At 40.3% G+C, this 21057-nt stretch overlaps 1 protein-coding gene across 1 annotated transcript in view; it reads left to right on the top strand.

The window, feature by feature from the left end:
- The window catches only part of PRDM6 (PR/SET domain 6), a 140888-nt gene that overhangs the window by 12608 nt on the left and 107223 nt on the right, over positions 1–21057 (top strand). Inside the window, exon 3 of the mRNA XM_083158432.1 lies at positions 13037–13344. Coding sequence (XP_083014558.1) covers positions 13037–13344 — 308 coding nt within the window. The remainder of the gene's footprint in view (positions 1–13036; positions 13345–21057) is intronic.

Below are 21057 nucleotides of genomic sequence, written 5' to 3'. Positions count from 1 at the left end.
TACGAGTAATATCTGTTCTAGTTCCATATCTCATGTAGAACTTCCTGTACTGTGGCTAATGTAATGCTCACAGATAATAATTCAAGGGATTATAGTTATAAAGAAAAATCGCTCTGTAAAATGTAAAATTCAGAGGCCTAAGTGCTTTTCTCATAATAAATCCACATGCACATTAAAAGTAAAGAGCAATAACTTCCATTCCTTTGTCCATGGCAAAGAGTAGAGTTTATAGGGTTATCTCAACAAGCACATCACCTCAGGGCATAGGTGCCGATTTATGTTTTTGCTGGTGGGTGCTCAAGCCAAAAATATAGAGGAGTGGCTTCATGGGGAAGGGGTGTGGCCACAAAATAATACCAATTTATATTATTGAGCACAGTTCATATATTCAAATTACGGCAACAGAGTTCCACATACATAAATGCCCCCACAGTGCAGGTACATAAATGCCCCCACAGTGATGGTACATAAATGCCCCCACAGAGCAGGTACTCTCCGGACAGAATACTTCCCGGCATACTGTTTCCCAGGTGACGGGTCAGGCGATGTGGGTGCTGCAGCCGCAAATTAGCAAGATAATATGGCGGACCAGCAGCTGGACTAGGGTCTGTGGGTGCTCATCAATTTCCGTGGGTGCTCGGCCCTTGAGCATCCACAGAATTTGCACCTATGCCTCAGGGTAAAGATTTGCTCTTGAATAGGGCTTGTCCAAAAGTAAATCAAGAAAAGAGATGCCGAGTCTAAATATCATTACCGTAAAGCAGAATGGGAGTTATATATGTGTATCTTTATCCTGTCAACACTATTTATTCCTGCTTAGTTTTTCGTAATTTAGAGGAAGATTTATTAAGGTTTGGAGAGAGATAAACTACCAACTAATTCTCTCATGCCATGCTGTGTTTGAGAAATGACAGTTATGAGCTGATTGGTTGATACTTTGGGGGAAATTTACTAAAGGAAATTTGTAAAAAAAATAGGTGTATTTGTATCCAGAAATACACTTATTTTTGACATTTACTATCCTGAAAATACGGCAATTCGTATTCGTATTGATAGCACATCAATACGACTACGAATTGCCATATTTTCGGGATAGTAAATGTCAAAAATAAGTGTATTTCTGGATACAAATACACCTATTTTTTTTTTTCAAATTTCCTTTAGTAAATTTCCCCCTTTATCTTTACTCCACTTAATCATCTCCAAGCTTTGATAAATCTGCCCTTGAGCTACACTATTTTTTTAAATGAACCAATCAAATCCACACAGTATTGTCAGCCATTTTGTGATCTAAGCAAATAATTTTATGACTACCTGCATTTGCATTCACCCTCTACTTGGTGAGGTAGATCTGTTATTAGTCTGACCAATCTCTGCATACACTCACCTCTGTACAGCCCACAGTTCCATCTATGCACTCACACACACCCATGGTACACTTAGCTTATGTGCAAAAGGCCTGTTGCTACATATTTAGCCACATGTGTAAGGTGACCCCCGATCTGTACAGCTGGCAATGGCACTATATGCATACCAACTGCGACACAAGTTACCAGTTTGTTATAATAATTTAGATCTATCCTCATTCTTAAAAATTAATAATAAATGCCCTTATGTACATTCAGGATCTAGAACACAGGTTCTCAAAGTCGGTCCTCAGGACCCCACACAGTGCATGTTTTGCCGGTCTCCTCATAGAATCAAGTAAAAATTTGTCAGTTAGTAATGCGTACACCTGTGCACCTGGCGGGTGACCTGGAAAATGTGACCAGTGTGGGGTCCTGAGGACCGAGTTTGAGATCCACTGCTCTAGAAAAAATGCTCTCCATCCATGGTAATTTTGCAAGGCAGCATGGATTTTAAAGGCAAGATCATAATAATTATTAAAACTGTAATGAAAAATTTCAGACCAAATGACTAAAAAATTAAGATTTTGGAAGAGTTTAGTGCTATTATTCAGGAATATAATGCCTGGGAGATGTGTAATTTTATGTTTACATTGTTTTAAAATATGCCCCATTGTATACATGTCATAGCGTTGCATGTCAAGTAAGGGTCTCCTATGGGTGTACTGTCAGTGGCTTCACAATTCTGGCACAATATTTATGTATTAACAGTTTCTTATATAGCACACACATATTTCGCAGCGCTTTACAGAGAATATTTGAACATTTAGTCCCCGCCCCAGTGGAGTTTACAATCTATATTCCCTACCACATGTACACGCAGACACATTCATTGTAGGGATCATTTTTTTGATAGCCAAGTAAGCTACCAGTATAGTAGTTTTGGATTGTGGAGGAAACCCACGCAGGCACGGGGAGAATATACAAACTCCACACAGTTAGGGGGAATCAAACCCATGACCTCAGTGTTGTGAGGCAGTAATGCTAACCACTACACCATCCGTACTGCCCTGTACAATATGGCTCCAATTACGGCTGCCTCAGGTTTTTTATCTGTCAGTGGGAGGTGGATTATTTATATTTACAAGGAGATGGGGTAGTGTTTGGGTCTGCATGGTGCTCAATTATTGGTACTCATTATAAATGATGATCAGTGCCAGAGGCTCCATTTAATGTACTGATCACATGGAGTAGGGATCAGTGTATGAAAAGTAGCAGTATATGTGTCTGCTAGTTTCAGCCATGACTTGTCCTCATTATGGATGCTATTATATATTATTTAAATACCTTTTATGGAGCCAAATGGAGACAGAGGGATCATAAAGAGGGATCCGAAATGTGTTGGTCCTATAGAGGAATTGTTGCTAGAATATATAATGTTATGTTTTTGTTTTTTTTCAATATAAATTTTATTGGAACATTAAGTAGCACAATTGAGACACAGGTTGCAAACAAGACAAAGTTTATTGCATATGAAGTACAGTATGTTATGTAACCAGTGAAATCCAATTGGATTTTTCCTGTTGATATCACTAAACAGTTAGACAACATTAGCAGTGCCTGCTGTACAACATTTATGTGCTGTCAGAGAAACCAGTTCTATAACAAACGTATGCACTGAGAAACAATGATATAGCTGTTGCTCTGACACCTGGCAAGATGGTTGTGCTTGCCTCTGGAGAAGGATGTGCAAAATGGAGGACAGAGAGGTGAATGTGTACACCCAGTCCCCTGCTGGAGGGTGTGCCCCAAGGTGGCAAGAAATGCCAAAGCACAGCTGGTGAGGAGTCTTTACTCAGCTGATCAAATGGGAAAATGTCTACCAATGTAAGAGGGTGGCGACTGGGAGAGAGACCTTGGCCCTGCTGGGAAAAGGGCAGTGTAACCATATGTACACTCTTATCCGCTCAATGGGTTGACCATGTTATGGTCGACCTTGCTTCGTCAAACGCGTCTAGTTAGACACTAAAGATAGTTGACAGCATCTAGATCAACAGTACCGAAGGTTAGACACAAGCGTTAGGTCGACGCGAACATGATTAACAGACACAAGGTCAACCTGTGTTTTTCATTTTTTTTTCTTTAGACTGACTTGGTTCCTACTTTATCTTCCAAGTGGACACCGTTCACTTATTTGGTGTCCATGTTGACCTATTTCATCATAGCGCCCACGTGTGACTCTAATTCACACTCTTGTCGACCTAACGCTTGTTTTCTAACGTTCGTTACTGTCGATATAGACACTGTCGACAGTCTTTAGGTATCTAACTAGACGGTATCTTTAGGTATCTAACTAACTAACATGGTCAATCTAGACATGGTCGATCCGCTATACAGTACCATAACCATGTACACCCTTCTTGTAGCTGTAACAGCAAATGCAAAGTCTCACTCTCTGAAGCAAGGAACATTTGCTTGGAGATTGTGTGAAGAAGGAAGTGTGTGATGGCCATATATTGTTTAAGTTGCAATCATTTATAAGACATGGTTTTGCCTTGTAAATGATTGCCGCTTTCAAAATTATGCCATAGATCAGCTGACATACCGCACTTTCGGCAAACTCGGATCCTATTACATATGCCCTAGGGTATGCTAAAATCACAGTGAGTAATAGGGATTCAGATCCAGTGAAGGGAAAACTTCAGGTGCAAGAGTAATATTGTTATATTGGAGGTATGGTGATGGGCTCAGTATAGTCATCCCATTCAGTCCCCATAACCATTCCACTCAGTCACCACATCCATCCCACAGTCATAACATCCATTACCCTCAGGTTTAATGTATCAAAGCTTGAACAGAACTACAGTGGAGTGACATAAAGTATCAACCAATTGGCTCCAAGCTGTCATTTCTCAACAATCTGTAACATGGCAGTTAGGAGCTAAGTGGTACTTTGCTGTATGTCTCTCCACTTTATCTCCAAGCATTGATACATCTTGCTCTCTGCTGCAATCTGAGTCAATACACACATCTTACCTGCCATACTAAAAAGGGGTATTCTATTAGTCCCAATAAGCTTGCACATGTTAAGAAATTGGGGTTTGTTCTTATTTTGTAAATCTCCCTATCCTATTACTCCATGCCAAAAATACCAGTTTTTCTCATAAAAAAACATAGGGTCCTTGAAAACTTACAGAACTATGTGTAGTCACGGCATTTATGATTTAGGCACACTTGAGGGAGTTTTGGGTTTGCCTGATAGAGTCCGCAATAAACACTGGCATCGGGGGATAAGTGGCAGCGATTGGGGGAAATACAGTAGCCTTCAGTGGTCCATGAGCTGCAATAAATTACTGCAGCCAATAGGATACCCCTCAATCTCCTAATTTCCCCAACATCTCACCTTTTAAAAATTTGCTAGATGCCCACTCATTCCCATTTTCCCACTCATTTCTCCTCTAGCAATCAATCCCCACAATCCAGTGTAACTACATTCTACTTAATGTCCACATTCTATCTACACATTCCACTGCACACCCTGGCCTGCACCTATACATTATCATAGAATTATATAATTTAGATGGCAGATAAGTACCGCTTGACCCACCTGGTCTGCCCTAAACACGTGTAAGCACACACAGTAGGGTTCATTTTTGTTGGGAAACAATTAACTAACCAGCATATTTTTGGATAGTGGGAGGAAACTGGAGTACCCAGAGGAAACCCACACAAGCATGGGGAGAAAATACAAACTGTGAATGAGCATGGTGACATCACTTACTTTACATGACAGAATGTCCTTAATTCCCCACAGAAGGATAGGAAGGGTACTTGTGTATTTTTGGCGGCGCCCATCGTATCGCATACCATAATGCATACGATGGTATGCGATGCGACGCGATATCGCGCGATGCTGTACAATGTCATACAATTTTAAAATTGTATGACATTGTACATGGGATACAATGCCATACAATGCGATGCGACGCGATTAAACATTGTATAAGCACCCTAATGGGTGCTTACAATGTGAAATGCACACCCACGCCACCCCCCCCACTATAAACGTGGAGTTGAGAATAGAAAGTGGGGCGAGCGCAGCGAGCCACCGAGCCCGAAGCGTGGCGAGCGCAGCGAGCCCCGCGAAGGGACGTGGATACCTGTGAAGCCCGCGAGGGGACTCCGATACCTGTGAAGGTATCCGCGTCCCCTCGCGGGTCTCGCTGCGCTCGCCATGCTTCGGGCTCGGTGGCTCGCTGCCCTTGCCACACTTTCTATTCTCAACTCCACGCCGACGTGGATAGTGGGGGTATGGAAAGGTCGGAGGACGCGTACCGCCGCCCCTTGCGGGCTCGCTGCGCTCGCCACGCTTCGGGTTCACGTTTATAGTGGGGGGGTGGTGGCATGGGGGTGCATTTCACATTGTAAGCACCCATTAGGGTGCTTAAAAGCACCCTTTATGGTTCTTATACGATCTTTCATCGCATAGGGGGCAAAAATCGCGTCGCATCGCATGCTACGCGATGCATGCCATGCGATGCGACACGATATAAACATCGCGCGATGCACATCGGGGGCGCCGCTATAATACACAAGTACCATAGGAAGTTTTAGTTTGTCTGAGAAATTCCTTCTGAACAATAAGGAAACTGGGTTGTAAAAGTCATTATTAGCATTTTCTATCCAACACTTGAAATAACATTGCTGCTAGTAGCAAACACAAAGACAACAGTGGCATGAAGCAGGGAGAGATAGTGATGGCCAGAGCTCAAAGAGAAACAAAAAAGGTCAAGTTACAATAAACAACAATTAAAGGATTGAGTCTGCGGGACTCAACTGGAAGATGAATACAAGTAGCGAGATAATCCAGCCAAATCTCACAGAGACCGTTTACCGTTATACTCCTAACGCAGTATATCATTTTTAATTCTAAAGCATCATCATATGCTGCAGAGATTAGGAGTTATAGAGAAGGTATGCAGCAGTCCTCCCAGAAAGCACATTTTGGGGAGCAAAACAAAGGGGAGTTGACAGTTCGCAGTCATTGGTGTGGTAAAAGTCAGAGTTAGTAGTTTTTTTTAACTATGTGATAGGGTTAATAAAGATAATAATAATGGCATTATTTTGTTTTATACATACTTTCCAACTCTCCCTAAATGTCAGGGAGACTCCCTGAAATAGTAACAATCTCCCTGACTCCCTGAATAGTCTAGAGTTCTCCCTGATTGTACCTACATTATGTGGCCGTTATATACTTGGAAAACTATGAAATTAACAAGATGTATAAAAGTATCAGTGTCTTTTTGGGAACATCTTAATAATGCTTACAATGCTGGCTGCAATGCTCATGAACAGCAGATGTCCACTGTAGCACCACGCTTATAGCTGCTGCTATTTCAAATGTTTTTCAAAATTGGTCAAAATTGTTTTATAGCATATTAAGTATAATTTTGCTATATTTTATTTGTATAGCACCAATCAAATAATTTTTTTATTACAGCAAATATTTAATTGCAAAGAATAATTAGGTATTCATAATATTCTCTATCCCAATGGAGCTTGCAATCTAAATTCCCTACCACATGCACACAAACTATAGGACAATATTGGCAAAAGCCGATTATCCTACTAGTATGCATTTGGCACTTTATCCTGGTCTGTCCTCTACTTTTACTCTCTTATTACATCAGTCTAGTTGTGATTGCAGCCATTAAAGTATTGATGAAAGTCTTTTAGAAAAGCAGATTCAGGGCAAAACTGTGTCTATATAGTTGTGCACACTGCTTTATTCCCACCTACAAAATATATAAGGGCATGGTTCATGTTTGTAGGTAAAGCAAACAAGCAAGGAGTTGGGCAAAACACATTCCACTGCAGTTGGGGCAGATTTAACATGTGCTGAGAGATTTAGAAATGGGTTGGTTGTGTTGAAACTAAAATGTAAATTGCAATGTAGCAATAAAGTTATCTAAAATTTGTGGGTGACATGCAAAAGCAGACAGTATTTACCCTGCACAGCAAAAATATCAGTGGATTCGATCCCCTTCCATCTATTCCCGACAGTTACTTGCATTTTTTTGCTTTACCGGCAAACATGAATCAGGCCCCAAATTCCCAAGTGGAAGCTACCAGGCTCTTTTGGTATTGGCCTATTTGTTTTGTCTTTTGAATGGGTGTTACCAAGAAGAAAATGTTTGCATTTGCCTTGTTTTTAAATACTCCTATTTAAACCTAAGATCACTAAATATGGAGGTCAAAAGTCAGAATGTGCCTCATTTCATTTTAGGGTCACATAGGTACAGGTTATATACAGTATTTAGAATTTTCTTTAAATGTGATTCGGTTTTCTAGTACTGGACTCCTTCATTATTGCTTGTTATTACTTAGTAATATACTGTATATGTTGTAGTAAGAGTGTTCTTAGATGAATTTCCAGCAGGGGGCCACATAATTGTATAGTGCAGTAGCATCTGGGACATTAGTGATGCAAACCTCCATGCTGTCCTGGTTCTGGTGGGGCGGTATCAATTTGCAGACCTTAATCCTTTGAGTGCCAACATCTCTGTTTTCAAAATGTCCCTTAAAAATGCCAGCGTCGCTCACATTTGTTATATAAATTCTAAAAAAAAATTGTGTAAAAAATTATTATATTTCCTATATAAGGTAAAGATTACAGTTCATTATGTAATTTTCACACCTATTTTAACAAATTCACTTAGAATAATTCTGCAATTTATAGTCAAATCTGTCTGTCTGTAAACTACTAAAGGTGCTGTTGTAACTTAATAAATGCTAAATATGATTAGTTTATTAACTGCTTATGCATAATTAATACATTAGATTTCCCAACAACGTATAATCATGGTGATACGCCTTAACCACCTATACGTTTGTTTTTAATTCCAGCCAATCCAGCCAATCAACAGTAACATTTTTTAAGGGCGGTTACTTGGTTACATCGTTGAAATGTAACAATTATTTGTTGCTGCATGTGACGCAACATACATTTAATATTTGATACATTTTTATATTCATTGTGTTGCTGTATCGAAGAGCTCATATAACTGTCATATAATGCACTATTTCCATACGCTATGTGCTTTTAGATTATTTCAGAACTAGTCTTGTATGAAATTCAAAATAATGGAAAAAGCAGTGACTGATACTTGTAAAGAAACAATCTATTTCTATTTCCATACCTCATTTTTGGCCTTTTACCCAGACTACCAGCGAGTCCCCAATTATAGCAGTTTTTGTATGTGGACACCTGTCACTAACAGGCACTTTGAGAAGAGCAATGGATTTCACCAAGAGCGCTCAACGGGCCTCAGGGGAAGGACACTGACATTTGATCACTATTGACCTGAGCTGGATGGAACAAAAGTGCTTTCATTTACCATACAAGTTGTCAGGAGAAGCCATTATTTTAAGTCATTACAACAAAAGTTCTGCATATGAGGTTTTAAGATCATTACAACATAACAGTAGATCCCATAAGTATTCATGCTAGCCAACAGAACCTCACATTTGCACCATCCAAATAAATATATTCTGTATTCTAATAAAGGTTTATTGTTATTATATTGGCCTAGTTGTACTTTAATACGAAGGCACTAATGCCTTAGAGAAGAAAAAAGTTAAGCTAATGACATGCAAAATGTAATATAAATGAATATTAGTCTTTGTACAGTATGTGAGATCTCAGTGGAGTTCTAGCAGAATGTTTAAATGCTTTGCCGAAATTGGGACAGTTGATTTTCTGATACTTTGCTGATATTGTGACACAATTAAATATGTTTCACAGCAATTAAATTGTTTTATTTTATAAATTGAAGAAAACTATTTTAGGATATCGAGAAGACACTCATGGATCTCTAAAAAATGCCAGCAAAAATGGGCAATGGCTTGTAGCAGCTGTCAGATTTGTTTGTGTGTTTGCACATAACGTCAGCCTTTTTATTATACTTCTGTTCAACATGTATCTGTCACGTATCTGTATGTCTTCTGAGGTAGCAGTAGCTATTTTGAACCTAATTCACCTACTTTGAGTTCCCTTCACCTCACCATTCACCTCACTGAAATAGATTGTGAAAACATTCAAATTTCCTTAGCTTGTTGTAGTATGTTTAGATTTTATATATATATATATATATATATATATATATATATATATATATATATATATGGCAATGTCAGTATAAGCCTATTATATATATATATGGCAATGTCAGTGCTCCGGCACTCCGGACCCTCCTCCAGGAGTCACTTGCTCCGGTGCCCTCCAGTTTACTCACTCAGAAGTGTAATATTGCAGGCTGATATATCAAGCGGCACTCAGAGACTTGCAGTGAGTCAGACCGCTGACACTTGCTGTTTGAGTAGCTCATGCGATGGACCGTTTCTCCTGGCATTTAATCTTTTTGCGACTATTGCCTTGTAATATCGCTGAAGTTCATGAGATATTCTTTCCGATCATTTGGACACCGAATATCTATACTCATATCCTAAAAGGATCCATTCACATTATGTTTTTTTCTTTGACATACTGCTTGTATGTGCTACCCCTGATGAAGTCTGTAAAAGACTAAACGCGCATTGTTTGTACTCATCTTATGTCGTCTACTATTGTAAAGAACCGAACAAACAGAAACATATAACAAAAAATATTTGAAAGATTCATTTTAATAAAAATTTTTTTCATTTTTATCAATCAGTTTGTACATCATATCTTTGGCAATGATGATTATTGATGTAACTGTTTAAGGTGGTGATCTTATTAGCGCTCTCTATTCAGTTCTAGATTGGTTGCTTTGAGAAATTACTCCACTTTATCACTCTCTGGGACTCTACATAAATAGATTTATTAGGCCCCAAAGCAAAGGTTTGTGGTGAAAAATGTATATAGCAAATGTTACTTTGATGGGGATGGTGGGCCTCTCTCAGCTCTGGACCCCATAGCAGCTGTACTCACTTCACCTGTGGTAGTTATGGCCTTGCATCCCACTCATGTGTTTTATGTTTGCATATTAAAGATGTGAGCATGGATGGGAGAGTATATTTATGACATCAGTAACATAGCTTGGATTAATGCTAATCTTGAGAAGACGATCATAAAAGTGCATACATAGGGGCAGATATACTAAGCATGAAGAGTGATGACGTGGCGAGGAATACAACCTGTAACATGGGAGTTAGGGGCACATTGGCTAGTACTTCATCTCTGCCCACTTTATCTCTCTCCAAGCTTAGTAAATATACCTATATGTCTTTATTTTCATTATTACACATTTATGCATAAATGGGCATTTATCTATTGACCACATAAAATATGTAGTTAGCTATGCAGAAAGATTAATAAACTATAATTCCAAGGCATGACGGAACCAAATTATCAATAGACTGACAAAGGCCACCCAGCAACTACTAAGCAACTCCCAGTTCCATAGCCTAAATCACTTCCCATTCACAAGATCTATGCTCTTACCTATGTCACTTTGTGAATAATCTAGGCCATATCTCAGATGTCTAGTCCTATTAATATGACTACAGTTGTAAATGTGCCATATTACGTCACCACTATTTGGACCACCTGTACTTCATCCCAGCTCAGCATTCCCCTACCCAAATTAAGCAATCCACTTCACAAAATGGAGAAGCAGGATCTAGGGGGAAGACTACTCTTCCAGGAGTCCATGAAGACTCTGCAAAATAAGGGAATCTCTTCACAAGTGCGTGAGACATAAGCCTGTCTCTTCTGAATTTGGTTCCATCTTCCTTTAAATCATTTTCTACTTTGGAACAGTTCTCCTTGTTTTCAGAAAAACCTTACATTGATTTCATTCAAGACGTCTGTGTTTTCCGAGAGCTTCTGCTACAACAGTTTACTAGTCAATACCAACTTTCTTTATTTTTACATCCATCACTATATAAACCTCCTACTACATTCTTCTAAAACGGAATATGAGCGTAGAGGGGCCAATAGTGACAGAAAGTAGACTTCTCAAATACAAAATCACTGTCTGCAAATATTTGCAGGATGGATGACTTTTATATTACATGTGTAGACAACATGTCTCCTGGAAAACCATCAGTAACTAGGAATTTATACAGTAGGAACCTAATTAAATTCAGTAGAACCTCATTCTTTACAGAAATCTACTCCTTTATGTCTGCAAAATGCTGCTACAACCTGAACATTACTTTTCAGGATGAGATTTATTATGTTACATAATATCATGCCCTTCGTGTTCTCTATGATTCTGAAAGTCTCAAGCATAATAATGAATTAAATATTTAGTCTGAGATTACTTGAAATGTTCGATATTTATTTTTGGTGTCATGCACAAATACTATTATAGGTTGAGTATCCCTTGTCCGAAATGCTCAGGACCACAAGCATTTTGGATAAGAGATTTTTTGGGGATTTTGGAATATATATTTTTTTCATACTTACATGGTCCCCTGGTGGTGCCCCGATGGTCCCCCAACATCCACGGTGTCCTGGCATCCACAGTGGCCTTCAGGATCCTCTTCAGCAGCTTCTCCGGTCCCAGGGGTGCGTTGCGTGAGTGCGCGGGTGTGCCAGTGACATAATCGGTGCGCAATGCCGGATATGTCACTGAAGAGGATCCCGGAGGCCGCCATGGACACCGGGGGATGAGGTAAGTATGAAAAAAAGGGGAGGGGGAGCCCCCCCCCTGAAAACCCCCGAAATGTTTCGGTATTTGGAATACACGGATAAGGGAGACCCCACCTGTAAGATATAGTATACATAATTAATTTGATTAAAACTCTTTCACTTGAAATGTTCTAATTTAATTGAGTTACACAGGCCTCCATACATGACAAGGTTATTTCCAAGCCCTAAAATGTTAGAAAAATCCAATCTCTTATAAAATATAGATTATAACTGGGTATGTTTTCTTTAACATCCGTTATGGAAGACTTTCTAACCCTATTATGGTATTTATTTTTAATTTATTTGGCTATTAGATATTTATATGATGTACATAACGATTTTGCTTTTGGCCAAACACACGTAATTATTTTTGCATAAGTCTTTATGGCAGAGGTAGAATTGACAGCTGGCCTCATATTGGCTGACTGACAAGGCCATTTATTGTAACTGATTTGTCTTTGAGTTCTGTTAATGACTTGGATAGTTTTAGGGATATTATGTTTTTACAGATCTCTTCCAGCAGATTACAGTAGTTGTAGTAACAGTAGTTGTAACAGTAGTAAATTAGTTTAAGTTGTATTTCTGAGCAAATGTTGGTGGATCCAGGAATTCTGAGGCAAAGAAAAAAAATCCAATTGTTGCTTCTTTTAACAAGCTGTAGACTGTGGATTGGAAGTCAAAGTAGTTGTAACAGTAGTACCTTGGTTTTAGTTGTACTTCTGAGCAAATGTTGGTGGATCCAGGGTGGGGGAAATTAGGATTGCAAGTCACCTAGTGGTGAACCGAAGGTACCGAAGTTAGTTCTTGCAGAAAAAGTTACAATTCTATATTTTGCAATATGCTGGCCTTCATGTATTTACAATTCAAAATACCTGGTTGATAAGAGGCAGCATTTCCCACTGAATCTACATATATACATTATGCATTAAACATTTTCACTCTCCCAAGAATTCTATGGAAGTTTGCACTGAAATGCCAACACTGATATGTTTTCTTTATCTGTTTAATTCAGGGTGTGACATGTGTGCAGATAATCGGAATGGAGAATGTCCCATGCATGGACCCTTGCATTCTCTCCGGCGCTTAGTGGGTACTAGTAGCACAGCATCTGTGGCCCCACCACCTGAGATACCAGAATGGTTACGGGATCTTCCACGGGAGGTGTGTCTGTGTACCAGTACTGTGCCAGGTCTGGCCTATGGCATCTGTGCAGCTCAAAGAATCCAGCAGGGAACATGGATTGGCCCCTTCCAAGGGGTTCTCGTCTCTCCAGACAAAGTTCAAGCAGGGGCCCTGCGAAATACACAACACCTCTGGGAAGTAAGTGAATGTTACCTTTTGAATGTTCTTCATTTTATGACATTTTTGGTTAATAAAATGGTGTTTGACATGATACTTTATTACACATTTAATATAATTACATGTAGTTTATTAAAAGTGGTGATCTCAAATGAGGTTTCTTCTTTATTTTCTTATGTCATTTTATATTTTATACAGATCAGATCAATGAACATATAAAAAGTATAAATTGTTCCATTACAAGAGAACCCGTCCCAAGGTAGCATTGTCTACTTTGCATTCACTGTCAGTTATACACACATAAAAGTTATATAATAAAGTACCACAAATCACTTATGTAGAGTTCTCTAGATAAAGTCAAGGTATTGTTGAGATTTGGAAAATGATGTGATGCCCCTTTGTGATTTAGTGTATCCTAATTACTTTATAGAGTATAACTATTGAGCACGGACCTTCTTAAAATGTCACAATATTTCATTATTGGATCCATATTGTACATGGGATGGCTGATCCATATTGTATTGAAGTCATGCTTGGGGGAATTTAAAGGGTGTGAGTTGCCATTACAGCAGCGTTGAAACTCTGGCAATGACACCATATCTCACACCAATCGTGTCCCGCTCTCACCTCGACTTTGCTATGTTTTGCCTGAGCAAGCAGTTTTATGTGCGTTCAAGCTGTCGTAAAGTGTGACTGTTGTTACACTAACTCGCGGGTGCAAAAACTTCAACCTCAGTTGAATTCCCCCCCAAAGTATCATATTATACAAGGGACAGTTTTCCTTTTTATTTAATCCATTGTAGTGTGTAATTTTGTGAATTGAGCAATAGTGATATCTGTGCTGATTTGAAATCCCAGGACATGGAATTAAGCTAGTTTGCAGAGCCGGCGAGACAGCTTCTTTCTATGTTCCCTGGAGTCAGGCTCTGAACTCTGAGGCCACTCAGTGGAAAGCTATCGTCTTATCAGGCATGCTAACAAGTTCTTTATTGCTTTCCTAGTAAGAAATGTATCAATATCCTAGAAAACATGCGTCATACCTGTAACATACCTAGTACCTCATTGGGATTGAAGCATAGTCAATAAATCTGACATGTGCATTTGGATTACTATTACCTCTGCTGCTATAGGTTGCTTCAAACAGGATGTATTGGAATTCATTTGTTACCAATATATAGACTCATACCTGAGTAATTATTGCGTTTATTTATAATATATACCTCTAATGACAGTCCATAGAGTATTAATACAATGAATATATTGTAACTTCATTTTTTGAATGTTGTGGACAGATTTTTAAATTTAAAAGAAGGTAATAAAGCGCTTTTGTTGTCTTAAAGACAAGTAATTCATTGTATCTGAAAACTAATCATACAAAAACATCAGCTTTACAACACGCTTACTGCCAAACTGGATCACAATATTTGGAGATTGGTTACGATGATAACTTGGTCATGACCAGGAGGCTTCCGAAAACTTGGTGTCTGACCTCCAAGTCCCCCGCACCTCTCCTGGCCACCCCGTTAAAGGAACACAAGTGGGTTGACTGAGGGGCACCTAATGAAGTGAATGTTCAAATATTTTATGTAAAGTGATGCGGAATATGTGTGCACTATATAAATGACTGGTAATAAATAAATAATAAATACTGGAGGGTGGAGCCACAATGACACAATCATATGACCACGCTCCCGATCACCCCATGTTCGCAATGGCTCCCTCCAGATACACAGAGCAGATAACACATTAGTGGTGGACATCTCCATAGGCACAAAACGTCTAATGCCATCATATGATGGCATTATACAATGGGGACAAGAGCTTAGTAAAATAGGGCTTTTCAGAGCTTAGTAAATAGGGCTAAACGGCATAATACATGCGATATAGCTGATATCTCCAGGGTTAATCTCTCTTTAAACAGCTCTAATACTTAAATCATGTGGAGATAAAATTGATAAATAGGCCCCTGTGGGAGACCTAGCCAGTATTCTAATATGCATGTTTATTAAGTATTTGCTGTGCTATTTGTTTTATCTTTTTCTTTTGCTGTTTGCACATTTAAAAAATTCCTTAAACACAGACAGCTTCTGTAATTCTGAGCAGTCCTCTGTTCTCACTTATGCCAGCTGTGATTCTGGAAGTAGTCTTACCACTTTAATTGATAGGTTTAGTCTATGTTATATTAAGAAACCTACTGTATGCAGTCAATCTTCTGAAAATTAGTATGTAGCTGTCTGTGGACCATTTCCAAATTTAGGGGTTTATTCAGACCTGATCGCTTCTCTGCTAATTTGAAGAGACCTTCCTGGCGGCAGGGAAGCATGTGATCCGTTGTGATGGATCGCCTGTGTCCCTGCTTCCCGCCTGCCTCGCTACCAGGAGGAACGGCTGGTCAGATGGCCTGCCGGTCCGACTACCTGTTTGGGTCCAATGCGCATGGGACCGCGCATCGGACCCGAAGGCATGTCAGGGAGGGGCGATTTGGTCCAATTTAACTGGCCGATTGGTCGCAATCGGCCGAAATCGGACCAAATCGCCTCATTCTACGGGCACCTTAAGACTGGAAAAGTCATAAGAAAATATCGCAGATCGGTGATTGGCTGCAAATCCCTTTGCAACTCACTCACCATCTAATGCTTTTACCAGTCTGTGCATAACCCAGGACCTACTTGGCCAGTGTGTGTAGGTCCAGGGTTACTGTCCCTGCACACCTGCATTTTCCCTGACACTGTCCTGCCTTGTCCAATAAAAAGCCAGTTACCACCCACAAATAGAAGCTTCCTGTCAATCAACTTGCAAGCAGCTTGCGCTTAAAAAAGACAATATATTTTATTGCAGTATGGCCTCACACATGCCCTCTATGATCTGTATGCATGTGCAGTGCGACAAGGAATCACATAGACTGGATGAAAGGGTTAGGATACAGCAATGCAGTTCTCAGGTTACAGCAATGGCAGGTTTCAACAGGCAACACACAGGCTTTACAATAAGGATACTCCAGAGAATCCCTAATTGTAATCCCCACATTTCACCAGCCTACAGTCCAGCCGCTAAAAGGCATTGGGAATAGTGAACCTCTGCTCTGGACAAACATATATCAGGAAGTAACAGGATTTGTTAATTAGACAAGAATCTCACTATAGCTGCTGCTACTCTAAATACTGGACCGGATGTTCCAAATTCACCTCATGTGGAAGTATGCTGTCCCTGCCACAGTAGTCAATTGATAATCGGCTAGGCTGCAAATTTGTAGCCCAGCGATCAGGTCTGGATGACCCCCTTAATTTCAAATTATCCTATACAGAAATAATGTTCCTTCTAGCTTACCACAGGATTTATCCACATCTTCAGCCTGATGTTCTCAAGATTTATTACCTTCCCTCCTCAGGTTCCATGGGGAGGAAATGAGTTTAGAAGACTCAATTTAGTACGTGAAGTCCTATTTACTCTCCCTTGGTGCCTGGTGCAGGAATGGGATTACAAACCACAGGGATGATCGTTCTGCATTTAGGACTAATTCAGACCTGTTCGTACAGGTCCAAATTTATCCCCGTCCCTGATGGTGGGGGTCTGTGCATGCGTGATAATGCGCCTGTGTTAACCCCAGTAGTGAGTGCCTTAGGTGAATTTTTCATAGGCCGGAATGCTTGCTAGCCTGATTGACAGGTGCGGGGTGTTTTCCGGGTGGCCACCTGGCGTTTTATGGGCGTGCCCACAAAAATGGCTGGTGTGCCGTTAAACATTCTGGGCGGACCCCACCAAACGCAGGCGTGTCCTTGCCTGCTCAGGGCATGCAGATGACATCACATGATGTCAGTGCCCACCCCCAATTTGTTGGAAAGCGTCCAAATGAAAAGTTAGTCCTGACTTACTTGACACAAGTTGAACAGAGGAAAAATCATTTGATGGTGAGTCACCAGCAAATATACGCAGCCTAGCGAGCAGGTCTGAATTGGGCCCTTAATGCCATAAGCACAGTGGTTCCCAAGTGTTCACTGTCATGTACTCAAAAAGACATCATGGGTCATTTAAAAGTTCAGCCCTACATTCTTATTGATGAGGTTGTGGAATGTTAGAGATAAGTGTTTGTATACAAATACCTAGAAATGCAGCGAAAGAGCAGAAGTGTGTTTTGCTGACTGTGTGCAAAGTCTATCAAGGGTCAGTAAATTCAGTGGTCCACAAGCTGTGGTTGGAGGTGTAAAGGAAAGAGCTCTGACCAGTGGGGGCGAGCTACAGACCAATAGGGCACACTATAAGTAGACAGGAATATCACAAATATGATGATACTTATGTACTGTACGCTTTCATTTTGCTCAAGCATGAAGAACATTTAAGGTATTTCTTATGGCCTGTGGGGGCTGTGAAAACCGATCTGAGATGCTAAAGGTGCCATGGACAGAGAATGTTTGGGAATTGCTGTGTTAGTGCATGTGTGGGCTTAAACCACATGTGGCTTTCCAAAACCAAACATAAATAAATACAAATACATACACCCATCTCTCATTAGCAGTGAAATATTGGAAAGTCTCTGCTTGCAGAACCTAGTTGTAAACATTTATTTTTCTAAATCCACCAAAAACTAAATTTAGAGATTGGTGGTGATAATTCTAATAATTTTCCTACCACTACTCGCAAAGAGCCAGATGCACTAAGTTTAAAAAAGTGATAAAGTGGAGAGTGAAAAAACAATCAGCCAATCAGCTTCTGTCTGACTAGGGATGCCAATCCCGGGGCATTTTTCAATCCCGGGATTCGGGATTGAAAAATGCTCAATCCCGGGATTGGCCTCCCTAATAAAAAAAAAGGGCAATCCCCCAGATGTCAATATAAATTGCTGCACCCTGCACATCCTCCCCGTGCCCATAGTCTCTGCCCTGTCACTTACGACGGCAGTGGCGGTGACAGGGCATAGGCAGCATCTATCTCCGGCGGGTGGGCGGAAGGCAGGGGGCATAACAGCGGGCGTCTGTCCGGGTCAGTATGACAGGCAGAGCAGCGGCCAGGCTGCGCAGCGTGATGTGATGTCAGGGGTCACGCTGCGCAGCCTGGGAGCCGTCGGCACAGCACACTGTCCCTCACAACTCCCGACAGCAGCAACGGGGGTAATGAACAGTCAGCCGGGCAGCGTCTGAGCCATATTCTGGTGCTCAGCGCTGCCCGGCTTTAAGCAAAAACTAATGGGGTTGCTAATCCCGGAATCACGGGATTGAAATCTTCAATCCCAGGATTCAAATCCCAGCGATTTTAGGCCAAAATCCCGAGATCCCGCCGATCCCGAACCCGGGATTGGCCTCCGTATGTCTGACATTTTTCAAACACAGTCTATGACAGTGGTGCCACGGGTTGGTTGTCAAGAACCAATTCAAATTATTTATGATCAATTATTTATGGACAAAACCAGTGCTGATGGCTGCCAATCATAAAATGTGTATAATCAGAAGCAAATCATGCCCTTTAACATATAACTGAACCTAAGAATAACATAAACACAATCTACTTAGTTTTATATATACATATATTTTGTACTAAGGGTGCCGTGGAAAAATTCTGATATTCTAGGGTGCCGCGATTTGAAAAAGATTGGGAACCCCTGGTCTATGATAAAGCAGTTAGGAGCTCATTGGTTGGTTGTTTATCACTCTCCATTTTATCGCTTTTGATGCTTAGTGCATCTGGCCCATAAACTGTTGAGAGACTTTATTCTATGACCAGAGATATTACCCAATCAGAATCCAGTGGATAATTAATATAATAACCTTATATTAATATAGATTATATTAATATAGAGGGGGTTAGTATGTTCTTTTTTGAAAATATTTATTTCAGGATGGAGCATATTGTGACTTGGGGTTCCACAACAGATGGAGAGCCCATACAAATAATACAAATAGCCATTAGACAATCCACCACTTTTCAATGGTTTATTTTTATTTATTAACAGTTATTTATATAGCACACACATATTCCCCAGTGCTTTACAATGAACATTTATATCAGTACCCGCCCCAGTGGAGCTTACGATCTATATTCCCTACCACATGTACATGCAGACACATTCATCGTAGGGTTAATTTGTTGGGAGCCAATTAAACTACCAGCATATTTTTGTATTGTGGGAGAAAACCGGAGTACCCAGAGGACACCCACACAGGCACGGGGAGAATATATAAACTCTGCACAATTAGAGTCATGGTGAGATTCAAACCCATGACCTCAGTGCTGTGAGGCAGTAATGCTAACCATTACACCATCCGTGCTGCCAAAAAAATCATGGGTCATAGCTAATGTTTAGCAGGACAGTTACAGTAAATACCACTTCATAGCAGGAAGATAAAAACATAGAGGCAGTTTGGAAAGTGCCTCCGCAGTGAGAGCTGTCTCTGTAGGTGTGGGAGGCCAGAGAGGGACAACACTTAGGGGCTGATTCAGAACAGTTCGTTTGGATCCAAATTTGTCCCTGTCTTCAATGTTCGGGGTTAACACATGTGTTATTATACTTATGTGCAAATCCCATGAGCGATTGGCTTCAGCGAGTTTCACACTCACCGAGCCGTTCGCTCCAGGAAGGTTCAGGGAGGGCTGGGAGTGGGCAGGGTGTGGTAACAGGAGAACTCCCAATGTTTTTTGGGCGTTCCCCTGAAAACACAGGCATGGCGATGCCTGCTTGGGGCAGGTGGCTGATGTCATATGACATCAGCACCCGCCCCGATTTCGGCGGCTAGTGGCTGTAATAAAAGTCAGTCTAGACTGTCTCTTATTAATGAAGGGGAGAAAAATCATTCAATGTTCAGCGAGCATCAAAGGATTTCTCTCCCGTTCGGCTGCATATGATGGGGGGGTGGGTGTTCGGCCGGATGGTATTTACCAGTTCGCTAGGCTGCCTAGCATACATGTCTGAATCAGGCCCTTCATATGGATAAGTAAGTAACAAACTCTGTTTTATTTCATGTAAATGAAGTTCTTACAACAAATGATTTCTAAGCCTACAGTCTCTGGAAGGAGACTTACTTAGCACACAGTCACTGCAGAGGCACTTTACAATCTCATGGTATTATTTGTCCCTATATGTCTCCATAAGTCACAGAGTTAATTGTGAGTACATTTGACTTCATTCTTGAAAGCAGCTTTAATAACTACAGAATCAGTTGCTTACAACTTACTTTTTCATGTTGTGGAAACCGTGATAGTTGTTATGGCAGCAACCTCCCTTTTTTGCCAATGAATGTCAGAGACGTAAAATTATGAAGGTACAGTAGTTCTCTACGTAAATATTCTATGATTAAGGTGGAGAGAAATTCTTTGAGCTGCACAAAGAGCATCTTCCACTTCGCTTTTTGTACTCCTCTGTAATCGTGCTGCACTGTCTCTGTAATATAGCGGCCTGAGCGGTTCATGCGGTGTGCTCTAGCACAATCGTCATAGTTCTGGAGCCACTGGACCAAACACAATAGACTGTTATATCATATATATATATATATATATATATATATATATATATATATATATATATATATAAATATAAAATTAAAATGTGTTTGTAATTGATGTGTCAAACAGTGAATATGCCCATGAAATGGCTGACTTTCAGGCAGTTTAGTTTTGCTGTTTGTTCTGCAAATGAATGCCGCGATTGTTGAAATGTATGGCTGTCCCCTAGTCCCAGTAGTTACAGTAACATTAGTGAGAGTGACTATTTGGATACATAAACTTATGATTTATGCAACTTGTTTA

Source organism: Crinia signifera, chromosome 1 (assembly GCF_055691185.1).
Source record: "Crinia signifera chromosome 1, ASM5569118v1, whole genome shotgun sequence".
NCBI lineage: Eukaryota > Metazoa > Chordata > Amphibia > Anura > Myobatrachidae > Crinia > Crinia signifera.
Note: the sequence above shows the minus strand (reverse complement) of the source record. Positions and strands in the feature narration are given on the sequence as shown.